The sequence below is a fragment of the Triturus cristatus genome, chromosome 12, assembly GCF_964204655.1.
Source record: "Triturus cristatus chromosome 12, aTriCri1.1, whole genome shotgun sequence".
Classification (NCBI taxonomy): domain Eukaryota; kingdom Metazoa; phylum Chordata; class Amphibia; order Caudata; family Salamandridae; genus Triturus; species Triturus cristatus.
In genome coordinates, this window is record NC_140595.1 from 489,864,625 (window position 1) to 489,882,823 (window position 18,199).

The following is an 18,199-nucleotide window of genomic DNA, read 5'->3' on the forward strand; positions in this document are numbered from 1 at the left end:
AAAGCGTTACCGAAGGTAAGTAACTTGTTCTTTATGTACATGGAGCTAGAAGATGGTTGAGGGAGGTAGGGGGCAACTTTGAGCAGGTCTAATCTAGTTGAAACAGAACTCTCTGTAATGAAGTTATACATACTGAGGTTAAGATGGAATTAATAGATTTATTGACAAGGATGACATTTAGTGGAGAAGATTACTCCATGGCTTCAGTGTAGCTCCCTCCTGTCCCTGTGACTACCCCCCTCTACCACACCCTGCCCTCAGATACTGTCTTTAACCCGCCCTTCCCCCTTTTTCACATTTTAAGAATGAACAAACGGATGAGGCAGGCAAGTCTAGCAACATGTACTAAGGAGTTTTATGTTAATCTCATTTGCAACGTTTTGTGGTACAAATTGTTGTGGGTTCGCATGTGGTATGTTATTGCTATCTAGTCTGTTCGTAAGCGCAGTAGACAGCACAATGAATAGATTATTTAAATTCTCAAATAATTTAAGTTTTACATTTTAGATGACAAACCTGAGAAGGTGGAAAAACCCATTAACGGTGAAGATAAAGGTGACTCTGGAATTGATACCCAGAATAGTGAAGGTAATGCTGATGAAGAGGAAGCTCTTGCATCCAGCTGCTATTACGACAAAACCAAATCCTTCTTTGACAACATTTCCTGTGATGATAATAGGTAAATACTCTGGCAGTCGTTTTTCTGACATCTACTTTGTACTTATATATATTTTGGGACTCATGATTGGAGAAAAAAGCAGAGTGTTAAGATTGAAATTTGTAGATAAATGACACTGACTGGCTATGTTTTTATTGCTCTTGATAGAGCTTGAAATGTTTAAAATTCCTTGATCCCTACTTTTTCTCTCTATTTCCTACCTTTCAAGTCCTTCTTCTGTAATTGGGACTCTTGTCTTGAAACCCAGACCTATGAACTAGGGAATCAACAGTGTAGCTGTCAAACTGACCTGTTGCTTACAATATACATTGAGAGGGCTTTTGAACCTGCCCTTTTTAGGTGTTGCCTAGGCAGCGATTTCGCAGTCTTATTGAGACATGCTGTGTTGAGGATAAGATCTCAAAAAATGGGAAAACCAATAGACCCTTGAAGGCTTGGGCAATTAAATAAGCAGGTAGCTGTGCCTACAAGGGATTAGTTCACATGTATATTTATAGCAATTGAGAAATTACAATCAGGTAAGCTCTGTTATAGTCGCTTCCAGTTGGATTACTCCGAAAACTATTTTATTAATTTATCAATAAATCAAACATTATTACAGAAATAGAGATGAGAACACCACAGATGTAGGTTTTCTGAAACTGAGTTTTATATTGATAAAAAAATCATTAGTTGTAAAGGGTACAAAATCAAGAAATCAACACAATATAGCCAGAAGTAAAACAATACATAGAGTTAAATAATCTTCATAGTTACAGTTGTGAACTCCTTTTCACAAAGTATTCATAGGCAATCTGAAGAGTTTACACAATACCAAAATTGCCTGTAATTCAATAAAATAAGGAATAGGTGTAAAAGTCGATGTTTCGGTCCAATGTTGTCTTTGTCTGTTAGACCATCCTCAGGACTTTACTTTTGTTGATAAAAACCCTTCGCACTAGGGAAAGTCAATTATTGGGAAAACTAATCCACAAATTGACTTTCTGGTCAAGCTAAAACAAATGGCTGTAACTGCTTTGCTTTGAAGACCCCACTCAATGCGGGTGCTGTCAGCCAGAAAGGAAACACAAATTCTGGAATACAAATTTCGTTTTTGAAACGAAAAGAGGCTCCAAGTTCAAACGCTCGCTGAATAGTCGTGTTGAGGATAAGAGCATGAAGCTCCACCCATCTTTTTAATTGGCTCCTGCCCTTTGTAAATTGTGGATTTTCATTGGTCAATAGGCTTGGTAGTCCCTCCTTAGTACCGCCTTTTCTCTTCTTACATTTGTCGTTGCTCGGCAGGCTTTAATTACAGCCTCCAAGCACCAGTTTCTTAAACAGGTTTTCCTGCCCTCAACACTTTTTATTTTTTATCATTTATCCAGCGTGGCACACCTCGGCAATAGTGGCAGGCGTGCCTTTACTTTAAAAAAAAAAAAAAAAAAAAAAAACATTTTTTAACAATGGTGGCACACACGTTTTAGCTTTAAACATCTTGCGCTAAAGCGCGGGTGCCACAATTGCTTTAAATGTAAACAAATGGGGAAAAAAGCCTGCATTTTTATTTACTTTGAAGCTATCGCGCTACCCTCTCTTTAGCTTAAGATGTTCAAAGCTGAAGCACGTGTGCCCCCAATGTAACCAAAGTAAAATGTTTTTTTTTAAAAAGCGTGCAGCCACCTTTTTTTCCCATTTGTTTACTTTTGAAGCAATCGCGGCACACGCGTTTTAGCTTTTAACATCTTAAGCTAAAGCGCAGGTGCTACGATTGCTGCAAATATAAAGAAGTAGAAAAGGACTTTTATTTCTTTACTTTTAAAGCAATCACGGCACCCTCTCTTTAGCTTTCCACATCCGAAGCTAAAGTGCGGGTGCCACGATTGCTTAAGGTCTCACATTTGCGAGAGTTTGAGCTGTTGGCGTTGTAAATGACACTGCATTTTATGTATGTGTTTACAAAACCTTCAAGAGGTGTTTAATTGTAATTGTAAAACATTTGTAAAGCGCATGGTTACCAAAGGCATCCCAGCGCTAGAGGCCAAAGTTCATGAACTACATATCAGTTTATGGAAACAGGAAGGTTTTTATACGTTTCCGGAAGACCAGATGGTTGGTTTCACACCGAATGGCAAGGGGGAGGGAGTTCCATAGCCTTACTGCGTTATATGAGAAAAGGCGACCCCCTGTACGTGCTTTCCTAATTCTAGGTACAACTGCCAGCTGTTTAATGCCTGATCGCAGGGTTCTCGCAGGATGGTAAAAGGAAATGAGGGAACGTATGATAGGTGGACCAGAACCTAACAATACCTTATGTGAAATGCAAAGAGCCTTAAACTGCACTCTGCTGAATGGGTAGCCAATGAAGGGTGGACAGAGCAGCCCCTGCTGACTGTCGGCTGGGAATATTCGAGTTGTCGTGCCGCACAGTTCTGGACAATTTGCAATTTCTTAACCGTGGTGCTCCTAGGTATAGGGCATTAGTGTAGTCGAGCCTGGAAAGAAGGGACTGGGCCACCACTTTCCTTGCAGAGAAAGGGTTTACACACTCCTTGTAGCTTTTCTTAAATATTTCTTCTCAACCCTAATCTTTCAGCCTTTAGCTTGAGTTTGTCAATTACTTCTTGGCTCAGTAGCCTTCTCTCACCTTATGCTACTGGTTGTTGGGTGTATCCTTCGACCTCCAGTCCTTGCATTCAACTGCATGAGTAACTATTTTACAACTACTGCTGAAGCTGGTTGCCCCGTTGGTATTTCTCACTCTGTGCTGATGCTTCAACACATTATGAATTATTGCTGATCATTTGGCTTTGTCAATGCTTGTTATGACACTAGTTGTAAGCAATCATACACATATAGCTACTCTAGGTTTCACTATCTGCAACAGGACCACACACAATTTGATGAATTAACTGCAGTATACATTTATAGCATTTGGATGCCATTGGCTCCATAACTTCACTTAACAAATATTTAACCAAGCGCACTCTCATCCATAAACCAGTTTGTAGGACATTGAAATGTATCACTTGTTCAAATAATGCACTGATCTTGATGTGCAAGCTCAAGTTTGCCTCATTTTAGACAACTGCTTTGTTAAAATGAAGATGGTTGTACATGGAGACATTTTTAATGAATTTTTGTGGTGCTTAATAGGGAAAGAAGACAAACGTGGGCTGAAGAAAGAAGAATAAATGCAGAGACTTTTGGCCTTCCATTGCGTTCAAACAGAGGTCGTGGAGGCTACAGAGGTAGAAGTAGTGGCATGGGTTTCCGTGGAGCCAGAGGACGTGGAGGTCAAAGAGGTGGTTATGGTGCACCTAGAGGATTCCGTGGTGGTTTTAGAGGAACCCGAGGAGGCAGAGAGTTTGCAGATTTTGAATACAGAGTAAGTATCTGGTCAAATAATAACCCCTTAATGATCGTAGTGCAGCGCAGACTGATGTGTATTATATGCAGGGCCAGCATTCGATTTTCTTAACTGCTGATTTTTCGTGTAAAATATATTCAGTAGAACAATCTGTGTTTGGCTATAGTTTACTGATTAGAATTACTCTTGCAAATAAGACATTTACAATTGGAACAGTTCGAATTCCAACGGAACCATTAATATTAATGTCCTGGTCTTCTCTCATTAAAACTATGCAAATCTAAACCAGCTTAATGCTTATTTACAGTGTACATAATGTACATCGTATCTTTTCTGCTGGATACTTCTAACCCCAGATTCTCTTGCAGGGGATTTCCAATTATAGTCCTAAGCACTGAATAGTCCCGCCCTTGTGCAGGGACCCGGAGCACTCCTTCAATATATATCTTCTTAAGTGTAGATTCTTGCCTTTCTTTGGGAAGGCCTGCCGAGATACTTAAAGAAAACAAATGATGCAGCCTGTAGACAATGTAAAAATATACTTTACTTTAATCACTTGAAGCAAAGAAACATAGTTGCAGGCAAGGACAGTTATCAAACCATAAATTCTTTTCAATGCAGTAAATCAATATTTAGTGCAGGACTTCAGTTCAGCAGTTAGACTTTAGAAATAGCAATACTTTGAAGTTCAAGAAAAATTCACACTTAGTGCCATATTTCAAATGAACAATGTTATCCTTTGGGAGGAAAACAGAAAGGTCAACACAGTGCAAGGTTCACTAGGGCGGCCGGGTGCAGAGGTCCGATTCGGAGTCTGGTACCCAATGTTAACCAGTAGAGCTGGGGGGCTCTTAGTCGTGCCAATTAGAATTAAGTAAAGTGGAGCTGGAGGTCAGCCTCTGGGGGCAGGACAAGCATCGGGGGTGCCACAAGCCAGCACCAAACATACACCCTCAGCGGCACAGGGGCAGCCAGGTGCAGAGTAACACGTCTGGTGCCCAATGCAAATCAATGAAGGACGACAATCTCAAACAAAGGCTGCAGGCTTGGACCAGGAAGCTGGATGAAGGAAACCAGTGGCTGGGCAGGTAAGATCGGGTGTTGGGGAGGGTTTACCTGGACACAGTCAGTCAGGTTTTCCAATTCCTGGGGGCTACGGGTGGAGGGGTGTCCGGACATCGGAAAATCCTTACCGGAGCCAATCAGGGGGTCCTTCGTGTTGTGGCTGCAAGTGTCGTGGAGTGCAGATGGGGTCAGCCCATGATGGACTCTGGATCGCTGGGGAACCTTGCTGGGATCAATGGGCCACTTGGGCTGGAGGCGTTGGGTGCAGTGGTAGACTCTGAGGCGGTGTTTTGTGGATCCACATGTCAGAAGCCTTTCTTGGAGTTTCTTCACGAACAGGGCCACTGTTCATTGGAGTTTCGTTTTTGTAATAGGCAGCGGAACTTAGTGAGGTTTTTGGAGGCTCCGGGACGAGTAGTCTGGTTTGGTAGGTGTGAGAAAGTGGCTCTGTATATACTGTTCCCTAATAGGTACGGTGTACAGAGTCCACAGTCCCCCAGAGGCTGATAGAGGTCAAAGTTAGGTATGACCTTACTCTCAAAAGTGGTAGCTTGGTCGAGCAGTAAGGCAGTACCAGAGGACAGTGTAAAGCATTTATTGTACACTCTCAGTCAGCAAATGGTTTCACACACTCAATAACTGAACTCTAGGCCAATGGTTTATATATATAAAATATGATTGTTTTATTTTTAGAACCACAAAGGGGGTAAAAATATACTTTCTCAGAATGAGGGGTTAAATATAAATACTTTTGTCTTAAGCAATACATTTGTGTAAACAGTCACAGTTGGTTGCAATAAACAATCCTATTTTCTAAACATAACAATGCATTGAGCTCAATGGTAAATTCAGGTTATTTGTAATAAATTACTTTTCAGATTACTTTTGGAATTCCAGGTCTGGCTCCTAGATCCAGCCTTGGGTCAGTATTCAGAATCAAGTGATGAAAGTCGACTTAATAACTGTAATGATTTTTAAATAATATTTAGCTATTTCAAAAGTTAGCACTTAGAAAATATTTCAAAGAAAACATTCAATGGATCTCTATGGCAAGAAATTCAAATTGCAGGTAGAGTACTTAATCGTTACTTTAGTAATCCAGGACTGGGTACCTAGACCCAGGACTGGGGTCCTTATCAAAAACAGGTAAGTAATTTCGTTTGCAGAAATGGTACGATTTTAAAAGAATATTTCAAATGTGCAAAAATAGACACTTAGAAGAAATTTCACCGAAAAGCAGACAATGGTTTCCTATGGGAGAAAAATGAGTTAGAGGTAAGTATAGTTGTGAACACTTTTCAGGGTCAGGGCTGGGCACCAAGATCCAGCACTGGGAGCTCACCTAGGAGCAGGTGAGTAAATTCGTTTTTGTCACTTGGCTGATTTTTGGTGAATATTTGCAGTTTTGAAAAGTTCACACTTAGAAGATTTTTGAAGAAAAAGCCAGTCAATGTTACCCTATGAGGAAAATGAAGTTAGCGGTTTAAGGGTAAGTACTCGACTGGCAGAGTTGAAATTCCGGGCATGGACTCAGGGGTCCCCCAGTGTCAGGTAGGTACAGATGGTTCACCCTCAGCGGTTTCAGGACGGCCGGGTGCAGAGAGAGTTAGGCCCAATGTTATCCTATGAGGGATAGGGGGGCCTTGGTTGGTGGCTGCTGTCTGGCAAGCCACGCGGCTGTGGGAGCTGGGCTCCTGGTCACTTACTTAGGGCAAGTGGGGAAGTAGATTAGTGTAGAGAGTGCACTGCCAGGGCCACTCGGGCGGCTGGGTGCAGGGTGCTTTTGAGCCTTCGGGCGCTCAATGGAAATCAATGGGAATGTTCCGGTTTGGAAAAAGGCTGCAGGCTCGGGGACGAGGATGTTTCAGGTGCCACCACCACTTCGAGAGGTAAGTTGGGTAGTTGTAGGTTAGGTGGGTACCCCGGGATTGGGCACAGGGGGCCGCAGGGCGCCGGGTGCAGGGGTGCCTTTTGACGTCGGGAATCTTACCCTCTGGTTGATCGCGGTTGGGGTGGCACTCGGTTCTGAGGCTGCAGGCTTCTTCCGGGATGTCTAGGGGGGTCCTTGGGTGCCGGACTCGGGGTCACAGTCGCCGTGGGGTCGTCCTCAGGGTCTTTGTCCACTCCGGCACTGGCCAGGCTTGGCTGGTGCAGAGTGTGTTGAGTCCGCGGTTCTGGGCTGCTGCCAGGGGTTAAAAATAGGTTTCTTGAGTAGAGCCTCTACTCATGGGAGTCCCAGGGGCTTAGAGCCAAAAGGTAGCCAGGTCCTCCGGGGTTGGTGAGGTTGCTGGCCACGAGAGATGCTGCGCTGGTGCAGGTTCGAGAGTCCACAGGCTGGTAGGGCTGGGGCCAAAGCAGTTGGTGTCTTCTCTTTTTAGCAGCTGCAGGTCCTTGTTCTTCTTGCTCTTCTTGTAGTTTTCTATCTGGAATCTGAGGAAGGAAGTTTCAGGGTGCCCCTAAATACTAGATTTAGGGGCGTTACAGGTAGGTGAAGGCCAGGGACCAATGGGTCCTGGTCCTGGGGTGGGTACACCCCCTATCCTGCCTCTCTCCTGTGGGAGGGGGGCAGTAGCCTAATCCTGATAGGGTAGGGCCTCCCATCTTCAAGATGGCGAGAGCCCGGAGATGTGCTTCACCTCGCCTCCCCCACCTGTGGGGTGGGCAGGCTGGCACATCCCCTGTCCTTGTATGGGGTTTCCGGCCAAGCTTCCCGCCAGAGTGGGGGGTTGCAGTGGCCTGGGGAAACTCCAAATGGCGGCCTGCCTTTGAAGCTTCCCTTTGCTCATCCTGGGGGAGGAGATTTCTCACCTCACCCAGGATGTGCATTGTTGCAGGCCCGGGAGAGCAGGGGCTCTCCCACCCAGGGGTCCAACAACGTGTCTGCTGTGTGGCAGCCTGGGCAGCCTCAGAGCAGACGTGGATTGTAAGTTAGCTGTAAGGGGGCATCTCTAAGATGCCCTCTGGGGTGCTTAGTACATTAAATCCTACACTGGCATCAGTGTGGGTTCAATGTGCTGAGAAGTTTGATACCAAACTTCCCAGGCTTCAGTGTTGCCAATATGGTGCTGTGGAGCTCGTGTTTGACAAGCTCTCAGCACCATGTCCTCAATTCAATTCAGCTTTATTCGGTACAAATTAATGACCATAAAAGCATACACAATCACAATCACAGATACAAAATATGAACGACTTATAGCAGACATGATCATACATCGCTAAATGCTATGTTTAGTTAAAACAATAATTTACACCTTTAAAATTACATATCTACATCTAAAAACACATACTTTTCCTCGAATTGATGCATTTGTTTAAAAAAGTGGCAGTATAAAAACAGATGTCCGCAGATTGTAAGTTAAAAATCAATTTCATTGCGTGCTCAACCGTACGTGTACCGTATTTAACAAACATGGGTTTAAGCAAGACGATACGGAAATTAGAGTACAGCTTGCAGAATAATATAAAATGCATTGTGCTCTGCTTGGAAATCCCATCACATCTACAAGGTCCTAAAGGATATTTTTTCATTACTGGATGGGCCACCAGATGGTGCACTATTCCAAATCTCAATCTGGTCAGCACATATTTATGTGTCGGCCTGGTGACAAGGGTTAAGTAGACAGGGAAACCATCCATGGCCAAATATCTGTTATAAAACATAACAGTGGACAAAGTACCAGCAATAACTGTTCTCTTCCTCTCAACAAAAGCTAGGAAGACCCTTTTAACCCCTTCGGTGCTCATGACGGAACGGTTCCGTCATGAGCCACGGTTGAGCTGTGCTCATGACGGAACCGTTCCGTCATGACCACGCCCGCGCAAGATTCCGTCAGCACAGCGGCGGAATCTGCGCAGCATGGAAGGGGTTAACTCGACCTTGGGGATCAATAAAACAGCGTTCGGATCAGTTACAATATTCAGGTTAAAAATATCTGAGAAACACACAATGTATTTAATCCAGGGTATTGCTATAACTTTATCTAATCGCAAACAGTCCTGGATAATAGACCTTGTAAAGGACTTTTCCTCATTCAACCAAATAGACCGCCAAACCATCAGAGGTCTAAGTGACAAAAGGTCAGATAGGTAGTTCACAGATAGTTCTTGATGACATAAGGCATTAGAGGCCGAAGTGGGTAAACATAAAAGTTTTTTAAGAAAAGAATTCTGTTCCAGTTGCAATTCATATGCGCAACTGTAACCCCAGATTCCTGCCCCATACAATGCAGTTGATACACATCTAGCCTGATAAATTTTTACCATATCTCTGGTCCTACGATCCCCAATTTTCTGAGCAAATCTAAAAATTCCATGGGCATTTCTAGCCATTGTATTGCGTATATTATTAAATTCATGTGTCCACTTTTTGTCATTAGAAAAAGTTATACCTAAGTAACAGAATTTGTCCACCTGCTGTACTTTTAACTTATCAATAAAAAACCCTTTCACTACATGTTTAAATTTCTTTGGGCCACAGATCATAGTGTACGTTTTACTTTTGTTAACTAATTTTTTGTCGTCAATAAAGGAAGCAAAACTATCCATCAATCGTTGTAACCCTATCGGAGTTCTTGACAACAACACAGCATCATCGGCGTATAGTAACACCGGTACTGGAACACCATTGATCATGGGAGCATCTGCGTGTACTTCCTTTAAAATTGCATCAATACCATTTATAAATAAAATAAATAAGAGGGGCTAAAACACAACCCTGCCTTATACCTCGTTTTACGCTAAAGTTCGGGGTACATTCTCCCTTCCTACCAAAACGTACACATGTTTTTAATCTCTCATACATCCTGACAAGAAAATAAATTATGCCCTCTGGCGCACCCAATTTCAACAGGGTCGACCACAAAATAGAGTGGTCGACCATGTCGAAAGCGCTGCTTAAATCAGCAAAGCACATATATATATGGCCAGGTTTGGCTTCACTATACTTCCCGAACAATAATTCTAAATTAATACATTGATCGAGCGTACCCCTGCCTTTCCTAAAACCATATTGGCTATCTGCCAAAATACGATCTTGTTCTACCCATTCTTCCAATCTTACCAGCATAATCCTACTCATAACTTTTACGGAAGCATCCAGTAATGAAACTGGTCGGTAGTTTTTAGCCTCGGACCTGGATCCTTTCTTATATATTGGTACAATTATAGACTCCTCCCATGTCGACGGAGGATCTATACAAACCGTGGCGTTGAAAACAACAGCCAGCAAAGGACCCCATACTTCTGGCGCATCCTTGTACACGTCGCTTGGAACCCCATCCGGGCCTTGGGCCTTTCCTCCCTTACTTGCCCTAATCCCCCTTTCAACTTCTTCCACAGTAATATCAAGTGGTAATATAGGCCATCTATCTGACCCAACATTACTATTTTTACCTGAATCAAAGATAGTTGAAAAATGGGTAATCCAGCCTTCGCAGGAGACATTTGCTGTTAACTCAGGTGTATTTGTCTCCTTAAGGAATGGGGAATTGACTGTTGCCCAGAATAATACAGAGTTAGAAAGTTCCGCCGCTTGGTTAAGAGAATCCCATGCCTGAAGCTGTAGAACCGTCTTCCTAGCTTTAATGGCATTTTTATATTCTAGCCTCAGAGTTACTAATTTTTTATCCCTAGGTCTTATTGCTAGGGCCTGCTTAAGATCAGTCAGAGCAGCAGAACAGGTTTTATCAAACCAGACAAAACCAGGTTTTGTACCACCCCTGCTACCACTTGTGAACTTTGCGTTAATGGCATTGTTGGTTCCTATAAAACTAGATAAGACCCGCTCATGATCCAATCTATTTTCTAAAATAAAAACAATGTCTGCTAAATTCTTCATAATAATGGATTCAGTCATTTTGGATGCTTTTGCACCTATCCACCTCAACCTTACCCCATTAGCCCGGTGGGCTTCGATATTTCCAACCGTGGTCCCTGTCTCTCTATCATTCTCCTCCCACAAAGTCATGGTCACAATAATACAGTTGTGATCACTAGTGTCCATTATTTCCATTTCCAATGGGGCAAAACAATTGGCAATACTAGAAGATACCAACACATGATCAATTACGGATTTGGAGCGCCAATTCCTAAATGTGGGGATAGGTGAACCATTACTGTCTCTGCAGCAATCCAAAATTTCCAGGTCAAGGCACCCCATTAATGTATTCACATTTTCCCCATACATATCATGACCAAAGTGTGGGACCTCCCATCCGGCATTATTCGTAACCCCACAGGCCTTTGTAGATAATAATTCACATAATGAGGTATTGAAATCCCCACACCAGATAATATCAAATACTACATTGGAGTCCAAACTTAAGGTATCAATAGCGTTGGCCAATTCGGTTATTATTCTGCCCCTGGTGCTATCAAAAATGTTGTTATAATAATTGATCAGAAGGATGTTACGACTTTTGCCTTCGCGAATCCAGATCATCTGTATTAGATCGCCCACCGGCACATATTTTATCACCAGCATCTGGCGATGGACCGATACAAGGGTGAGTAAGCCCCCCTTAGCTCTTCCCGGGCCCACTCCATATGCTGGTAGGTTATATGAAACGAATCCCTCATAATCAATATTATCTTTGCACCAGGTTTCCTGGAAACATAAAATATCGTACCTATTAATAAAGGATTCCCAACCAGGGTCTCTACTTTTAGATTTCAGACCAGCTACATTCCAGCACACCATCCTGGAACATGTACCTATTCTGGTGGTAATCCCAATGGTGGAACCTCGGGCATTTCCCTCCGTGTTGCCAGCCCCGCTTGTTTGGCCCATTTCACATACATTCATACTACCCTCATGAATATTCTCTACCTCATTCTGATTAGACGCAAATCCGGAGACCATAGAAGTTATTTCAGGTACACAGTCGTCCATATGTTCATCCCTATCGGGACCCTCTTCCCTTGCTAAACATATCTCCGTCTCTTTTGTACGTCAATCGTTGGAGTCCAGTGAACTAAGTGCATAAAATCTATTCTGTGTAGGGATATCAAAATAAGGTTTAGAAGTGGGCGGGTAAATAGAAATTCTAGTATTGTCCCTCCGGTTGACATTAAGGTGATTATAAAAGTAACCTAGTGCTCGGGCACATACATTGCCATCGGAAATTGGTAGAGATGCCGCTCTTAGGAGGACGGTAGTAACATGCTGTGGGTGTTTGAAATTAATAATTACACAGTCCCCCTTTGAGCTTTTCCTATCGCTCCCAATCCAATTGACTCTTCTGGTAGTCAGGACATTATCAGAGAAATTCAATGGGAAACCACATTGTCTATTTAGCCAAGATAGACATTTGTTTTTTAAGGAATCGTGGGTTTCTTGGTGACCCCTGTTATCAAGCGGCGGTACATTTGTAAGTACCACCACATAAGGAGCACACTCAGGTGGGAGATTAATAGCGCACTTTTTGTTAGTTTCCTCCCATCTATTTATATTATCTATGGCAGGCAAAGCCTTGCTAGTTAAGTGCATGCTCCTTTGAGGTGTTATGGGGTTAACACTATTGTTCCCTTTATTTCCTGTGGCTTCCTTAGAAGAGTCTCCCTGTACATGATGCTTATATTGATTGCTAGTAGTGTCAGTTGCAGCAATTGTGACAGTAGTAGCAGCAGACACCTCTCCTGGTTTGTCTAAGGCCTTTCTGAGCAAACCACCCAGTCTAACAACTTCTTTTGTCAAATCCTCAATTCTTGAAACCAAAGGATCTATAATGCCTCTAATCTTTAAACCAATAATCTCCTCTAGGTTATTTACTATATCATCCTCCACTCCCACCTTATTAAATTTACTCAGTGTATTTGTTTCAGCGACTTTATCTGGTGAGGCTGCTCGTTTCCGCCCACTCCGCAGTGCCCCCTTTTTAATAGGGAATTTCCTACATGTTCTAACTGCCCGTACTTTTGGAGTCGGTAGACATTGTTCCACCATATCAGGGCAGTCACCTGTTCTTAACTCATTGGGGGTAGTTTGTTCAGGCTCGAGATGTCCCATCTCTACCAACTCTACCACTTCCGGAATAATACTGTCAGTGATTGTTCGCATCCTCCATGCTAGAAGCTGATGAACCCCTTACAGGGCTCTCTAATTGCGGGGTGCTAATTTTTCCAAGCGACTGTCGCCTTTCAGAGTTTATTTTACTAACCTTCTGGACCAAATAATTATCCATAGTGCGTGGCCCAGAAAGGGGCTTAGATCTAGACATATTATAAATCAGCACAGCCCCGTCTAAAGCTTACTGAATTGTTATAACGGTTTCCCCGTTAATATTTATCCTGTATTTAAAACTTTAAAACAATAGCAAAGTCTTAGCAACCTACTCAATGTCACACCCGGTGCTTTATGTACCATATATGTTCAGGAACAGCGTCTCTGGCCCAGTCCCTTCTGGCCTCTGAGGGCCACAGAGGGCCCGCCCTTTGCCCGGGCTTAGCCCGGCGCCACCCGCGCGCGTCCCGCGACGCGGAGGGAGCCTCACAGTTTTAAGCGCCTCCGGGCGCGCAGGGAAGCGGAAGCGGGAAGTGCCGCTAGGGACTCTGGGGGCTGTAGTCCCCACCACGGCGTCCAGCAAGGTCAATGGCGGCAAAGAAGAAGACCACAGCGTTTCCGGACCCCCGGGTAATGCAGAGTGCGCAGCGGAGCGTCCTCCAGCCAGGTATGTTCCTTCGTTATGCCCCCGCTCCACCGAGGGAGCCTCAGTTTTAAGCGCCTCCGGGCGCGCAGGGAAGCGGAAGCGGGAAGTGCCGCTAGGGACTCTGGGGGCTGTAGTCCCCACCACGGCGTCCAGCAAGGTCAATGGCGGCAAAGAAGAAGACCACAGCGTTTCCGGACCCCCGGGTAATGCAGAGTGCGCAGCGGAGCGTCCTCCAGCCAGGTATGTTCCTTCGTTATGCCCCCCTCTACTCTTAAATGACAGCACTGCACTTACAGTGCCCAGGAATGGACCCGGGTACTGTAGGGGCACAGGGCTCCTGCTCCTGTGCCCACACCATAGGCGTAATGCACCCAGCTAGAGGGGTGGCTGACATATGCCTTGGCAGTGTAGGTGATGGGCATGGTACACAGTGATGTGTGCCATGTCGACTCTTTGTTTTGTCCTGCACCCAGACACTCAGCCTGCAAGGGCAGTGTGTGTGTAAGGGTACAGGGCCTCTGAGGGTGGCACAATGAGTGCTGCAGCCCTTAGGGGCCTTCCCTGGCCACAGAGCCCTGGGTACCTAGGTACCATTTACTAGGGGCTGACATGTGGCTAGGGTTTGCCAATTTGGAGTTTGTGTGGTTTAAAGAAGGAACATAGGCCCTGGGCACCTGATTGGCAGGAACCCAGGGTACACTCAATCGAAGTACATTCAGCAATTTAGCAAAAAGTGGGGGCATACCATGCAAGAAAGATGGCACTTTCTCACAGTAGGATCTCAGGGGCTGCAGACAGGCCGTTGGGGCTGGGGCCAAGTCAGTGGGTGTCTAAAGTCTTCTTAGGCTGCATGGTTTCACTTTGTCCTCTTCCTTCTTAGGTCATCAGGAGCGAACTATTAAGGTTCAAGGGTGCCCCATAATAATCAGTTAAGGGGTGTTACAGGGGCTGGAAGGTAGTAGCCAACAGGCTACTTACTTTAGGGTGACTATACACTTTGTATATCCTCTGCCTTTGGGGAGGGGGCATATCACTAATCCTAATGGCTGAAATCCTCCAAAGCAATATCGAATTTTCAAAGTCGAGGGGGGGGGGGGGTCGCTTTAGCTCAGGACACCTTAGGGGTGGACTTTGCTGATGGGGGGACATACTTCTCCTGCTTACTAATTTTCCTGCTGACCTTGCTGGCAAAAGTGGGGTTTTGTCAAGGGAGGGCGGTAATCTCCACTAGTTGGAGAGGCGCAGGTTTGCATAACAAAGGGCAGGAAGCCTGTGTGGCTCACCGCTCTTCAGTGCTGTTCCTGCTTGGGTGTAGTTGTGAAGCACCTCCACCCAGAGCAGGCTTTGTTTCTTTACCCACAAGAGCACAAGGCTCCCACCTCAGGGGGTCAGAAACCTGTCTGGAAGTGGCAGACTGGTGCACACTAGTCAGCCACTCACTAATGGTTTGGTAGGTTTTCAGGGGCACCTCTGAATGCATTTATTAATGAACCCAACACTAGCATCAGTGTGGGCTCATTAATCTGAGATGTTCAGTACACAACATCTTGGGATTCGGTGAAGTTATCCTGGAGCTGTGGAACCCGTACTGACTATCTCCCAACCCATGTACTCCGTATGGCTTCACTGTGCACTTATGATGACTAAGAATAGACTTAGTCACTATAGGGGCATATCTTCTCATGCTGTTATGCCCTCACAAGAGGTAGTTCATCCTGCATTAGGGCTGTAAGGCCTGCTGTAGGGGTGACTTACCTATGCCTCTTGCAGTGCTGGCAGGCCTGGCACTCATGGATGTGCCAGTACGAGACTTCCCTTTTAGCTGCACAAAAACACGCAGCTTGCAATGGTAGTGTTTATGTTTTTGGTGCGGGGTCTCGTAGGGTGGCATAATACATGCTGCAGCCCTTAGAGACCCTTTCTGGTCACAAAGCCGTTGGTACCACTGGTACTTTTAACAGGGGACTTATATGTGGGCCAGAGGTGTGCCAATTTTGGAAACAAAAGTAGAGTTTTGGGAAAGAACACCGACACTGGGAAGCTGATTAGCAGGAACCCAGTGCACATTCAGTCAAAGTTGCATTCAGAGTCGGGCAAAAAGTGGGTAGTTAAGCATGCCAAAAGGAGTACTTTCCTACAAGCACCTACTACAGGGCACATCTTCTCTCTCTCTCAAATGGCATGTCATCTTAACCCTGATAGAGGTGCCTATTTGATCTTGGATTGAAAAGAAACTACAAGGTGGGATCCTACACTCTTTTCAGAGGATCCTAAGCATCAGGCTAACACAATCAGATTTTCTCTGAAATGGAAAGTGTGGATGTAGTATTAAATCGGAGAGCATGTTCACTCAATGCCAATGCACCCATTTGTCACAATGCTGCCCTAATGATGGATCACAAGCCTGTCGTAAGGCAAGACTGGAGTAATGCTGGATTCTCCAGTATTGTATCTTTTATAGGTTCACATGCTTTAATCTTCTCCGTTGTCATGGTGGGAGTCCCACGGTATCAGTCATATAAAGCATTAGCATTAAAGTATTGAAAAAACAATCGCCGTTAGTAGCCAGTTCACTTTGATTAAATGCACACAAACTTCAGCCAATCTGGGCACAGACCCTGAAACACTCATTCCCTGCAGAGCCACCATACCGTAGATTTCTTACCACACTTCATGTTGGGGAGTCTCCTTGCTCAGTCACAGTGTCACTGTTAACTTTTTGACCTGTAGATTCCCAGGTCATCTCTAACCTCCTACCATCATCTGAGGTACAGTTTGCGAGTGTTTGGCTGTGCTTTCTCACAGAATGTCTGAGTTAAAAAATAAAAGGCTATTTAGGTCTTGCAAGACTTCTGGAAAATCCAGACTCTAGTCAGAGGGTCCCCATAAAGAATGCTTGTACTGTCTTTATCCTCACCATAAACCGAAGGAATTAAATTACTTCTGTACTTTTCTGCGAAAACCCTCAAAGACCGGGAAGGTAGACTGCTTCTGTGGCTACAGAAAGAGAAGTCCATCTTTGACTCTGATTCAGATTGTGAGGGGAAGGCTCATACCTCCCCAAGAAAGAGGGGGAATTTTCACCTTCTGATAGACATCAGAGACTAGTGAGGATAAAAGAGCTTCTCTTCCAGGGGATCCTCATCAATAGTCATAAGCACTGAATATTCCCGCCCATGTGCGGGGACCCCGGAAATAATAAAATTATATATGTAAAAACATACATATATACAGCTCTGTATATGTATAAACATATATCATTTTTTCCAAGCAAATGCAGCTCCCATAAAAGGCTAGGCAATGTAAATATACACATCCAATAACACACACACATATATATATATATATATATATAACAATACACCTAAATCTCTATTTTTTTATTTTTTTTTATGATGTAAACACTCATGAGAAAGCAAAAAATAAAGAGAACAAACTGTGGAAAAACACAGATGTACAACACATTGCCAGCCTGCAGGCTGCATTGCAATATAATACCATAGAGACTAAAAAGCCCTGTACAGGTAAAAACTGGCACCGTGCCTTTAAGGCAGCCCTGACTTCCATATCCCATCATGCCTCAGGGGTGACAGTTAGGTCAGTTGTTCTTTCCGGCTCCTTCAGTCAGGACCCTGGAATTCAGCTCTCTTCTTTTTTGACTCTTTAGTCAAGAATTATTACAACTTTAAGATTTTTTTGACTTCTTCTTATAACATCTGTGAGGAAGTTAGTATCCTGTGTTTTTCTGACTGATTTTTTGCTGTTTTGTCAGAAAAAATGTCTTCTTTATTTGTTCCATGTCCATCTTGTGGAAAAAAGAAGGCTGCTTCAGACACACATGAGGTGTGTATTATCTGTCTGCCGGACTCTCACTCCAGCAACATGCCATCATTGTGAAGACCTTTCCAAAAGGACTTTAAAGGAGAGGGAGAGGATTAGGCTGTATGGCCTAGCAGAACGGTCGACGTCGAAGCAGTTGGTCCCTGTTTGCTCCCCATCGACGTCGGGCTCGGCGTCGAAGACTCCAGCGGCGGGATCGTCGCGGAGAGGTGAGGAGTCAAGGGGAAGTCATGCTGCAAAGAGAAAATCGTCGTCGACTTTAGATTCAGCGTCGAAGCGGATGCGTTCGACGTCGACGGCGTCTAAAAGCTCGGCGTCGAGGACTCGGCGCCACAGTTCAACGTCGAAAAAGCATCTGTCGACGTCAAGAGAAGATCGATCGACGTCTGCACAGAGATATCGTTCGTCGTCGAAAGAAAGACATCGTTCGACGTCGAGGTCGGCGAGACATCATTCGACGTCGCGAGAAGTACGTAGGCGATCTCCACCACAGTCGACGTCGAGACCAAGATCGCCGTCAAGATCAAGATCGCCGTCGAGGAAACATCGTTCGGCGAAGAGGCTTTCGACGTCGTCGGAGCATTCGATGTCGAGACAGAAGTCTCCGTCAGGAGTGACGTC

General features: G+C 44.5%; 1 protein-coding gene across 3 annotated transcripts in view; it reads left to right on the forward strand.

The window, feature by feature from the left end:
- The window catches only part of LSM14A (LSM14A mRNA processing body assembly factor), a 258,431-nt gene that overhangs the window by 209,195 nt on the left and 31,037 nt on the right, over nt 1-18,199 (forward strand). For all 3 annotated transcript variants that reach the window (XR_014972249.1, XM_085638768.1, XM_085638769.1), the window contains 2 exons: nt 508-679; nt 3,815-4,046. Coding sequence is in view for 2 of the 3 variants with exons in the window: in XM_085638768.1 (XP_085494894.1) it covers nt 508-679; nt 3,815-4,046 (404 nt within the window). In the remaining variant the exon portion in view is untranslated. The remainder of the gene's footprint in view (nt 1-507; nt 680-3,814; nt 4,047-18,199) is intronic.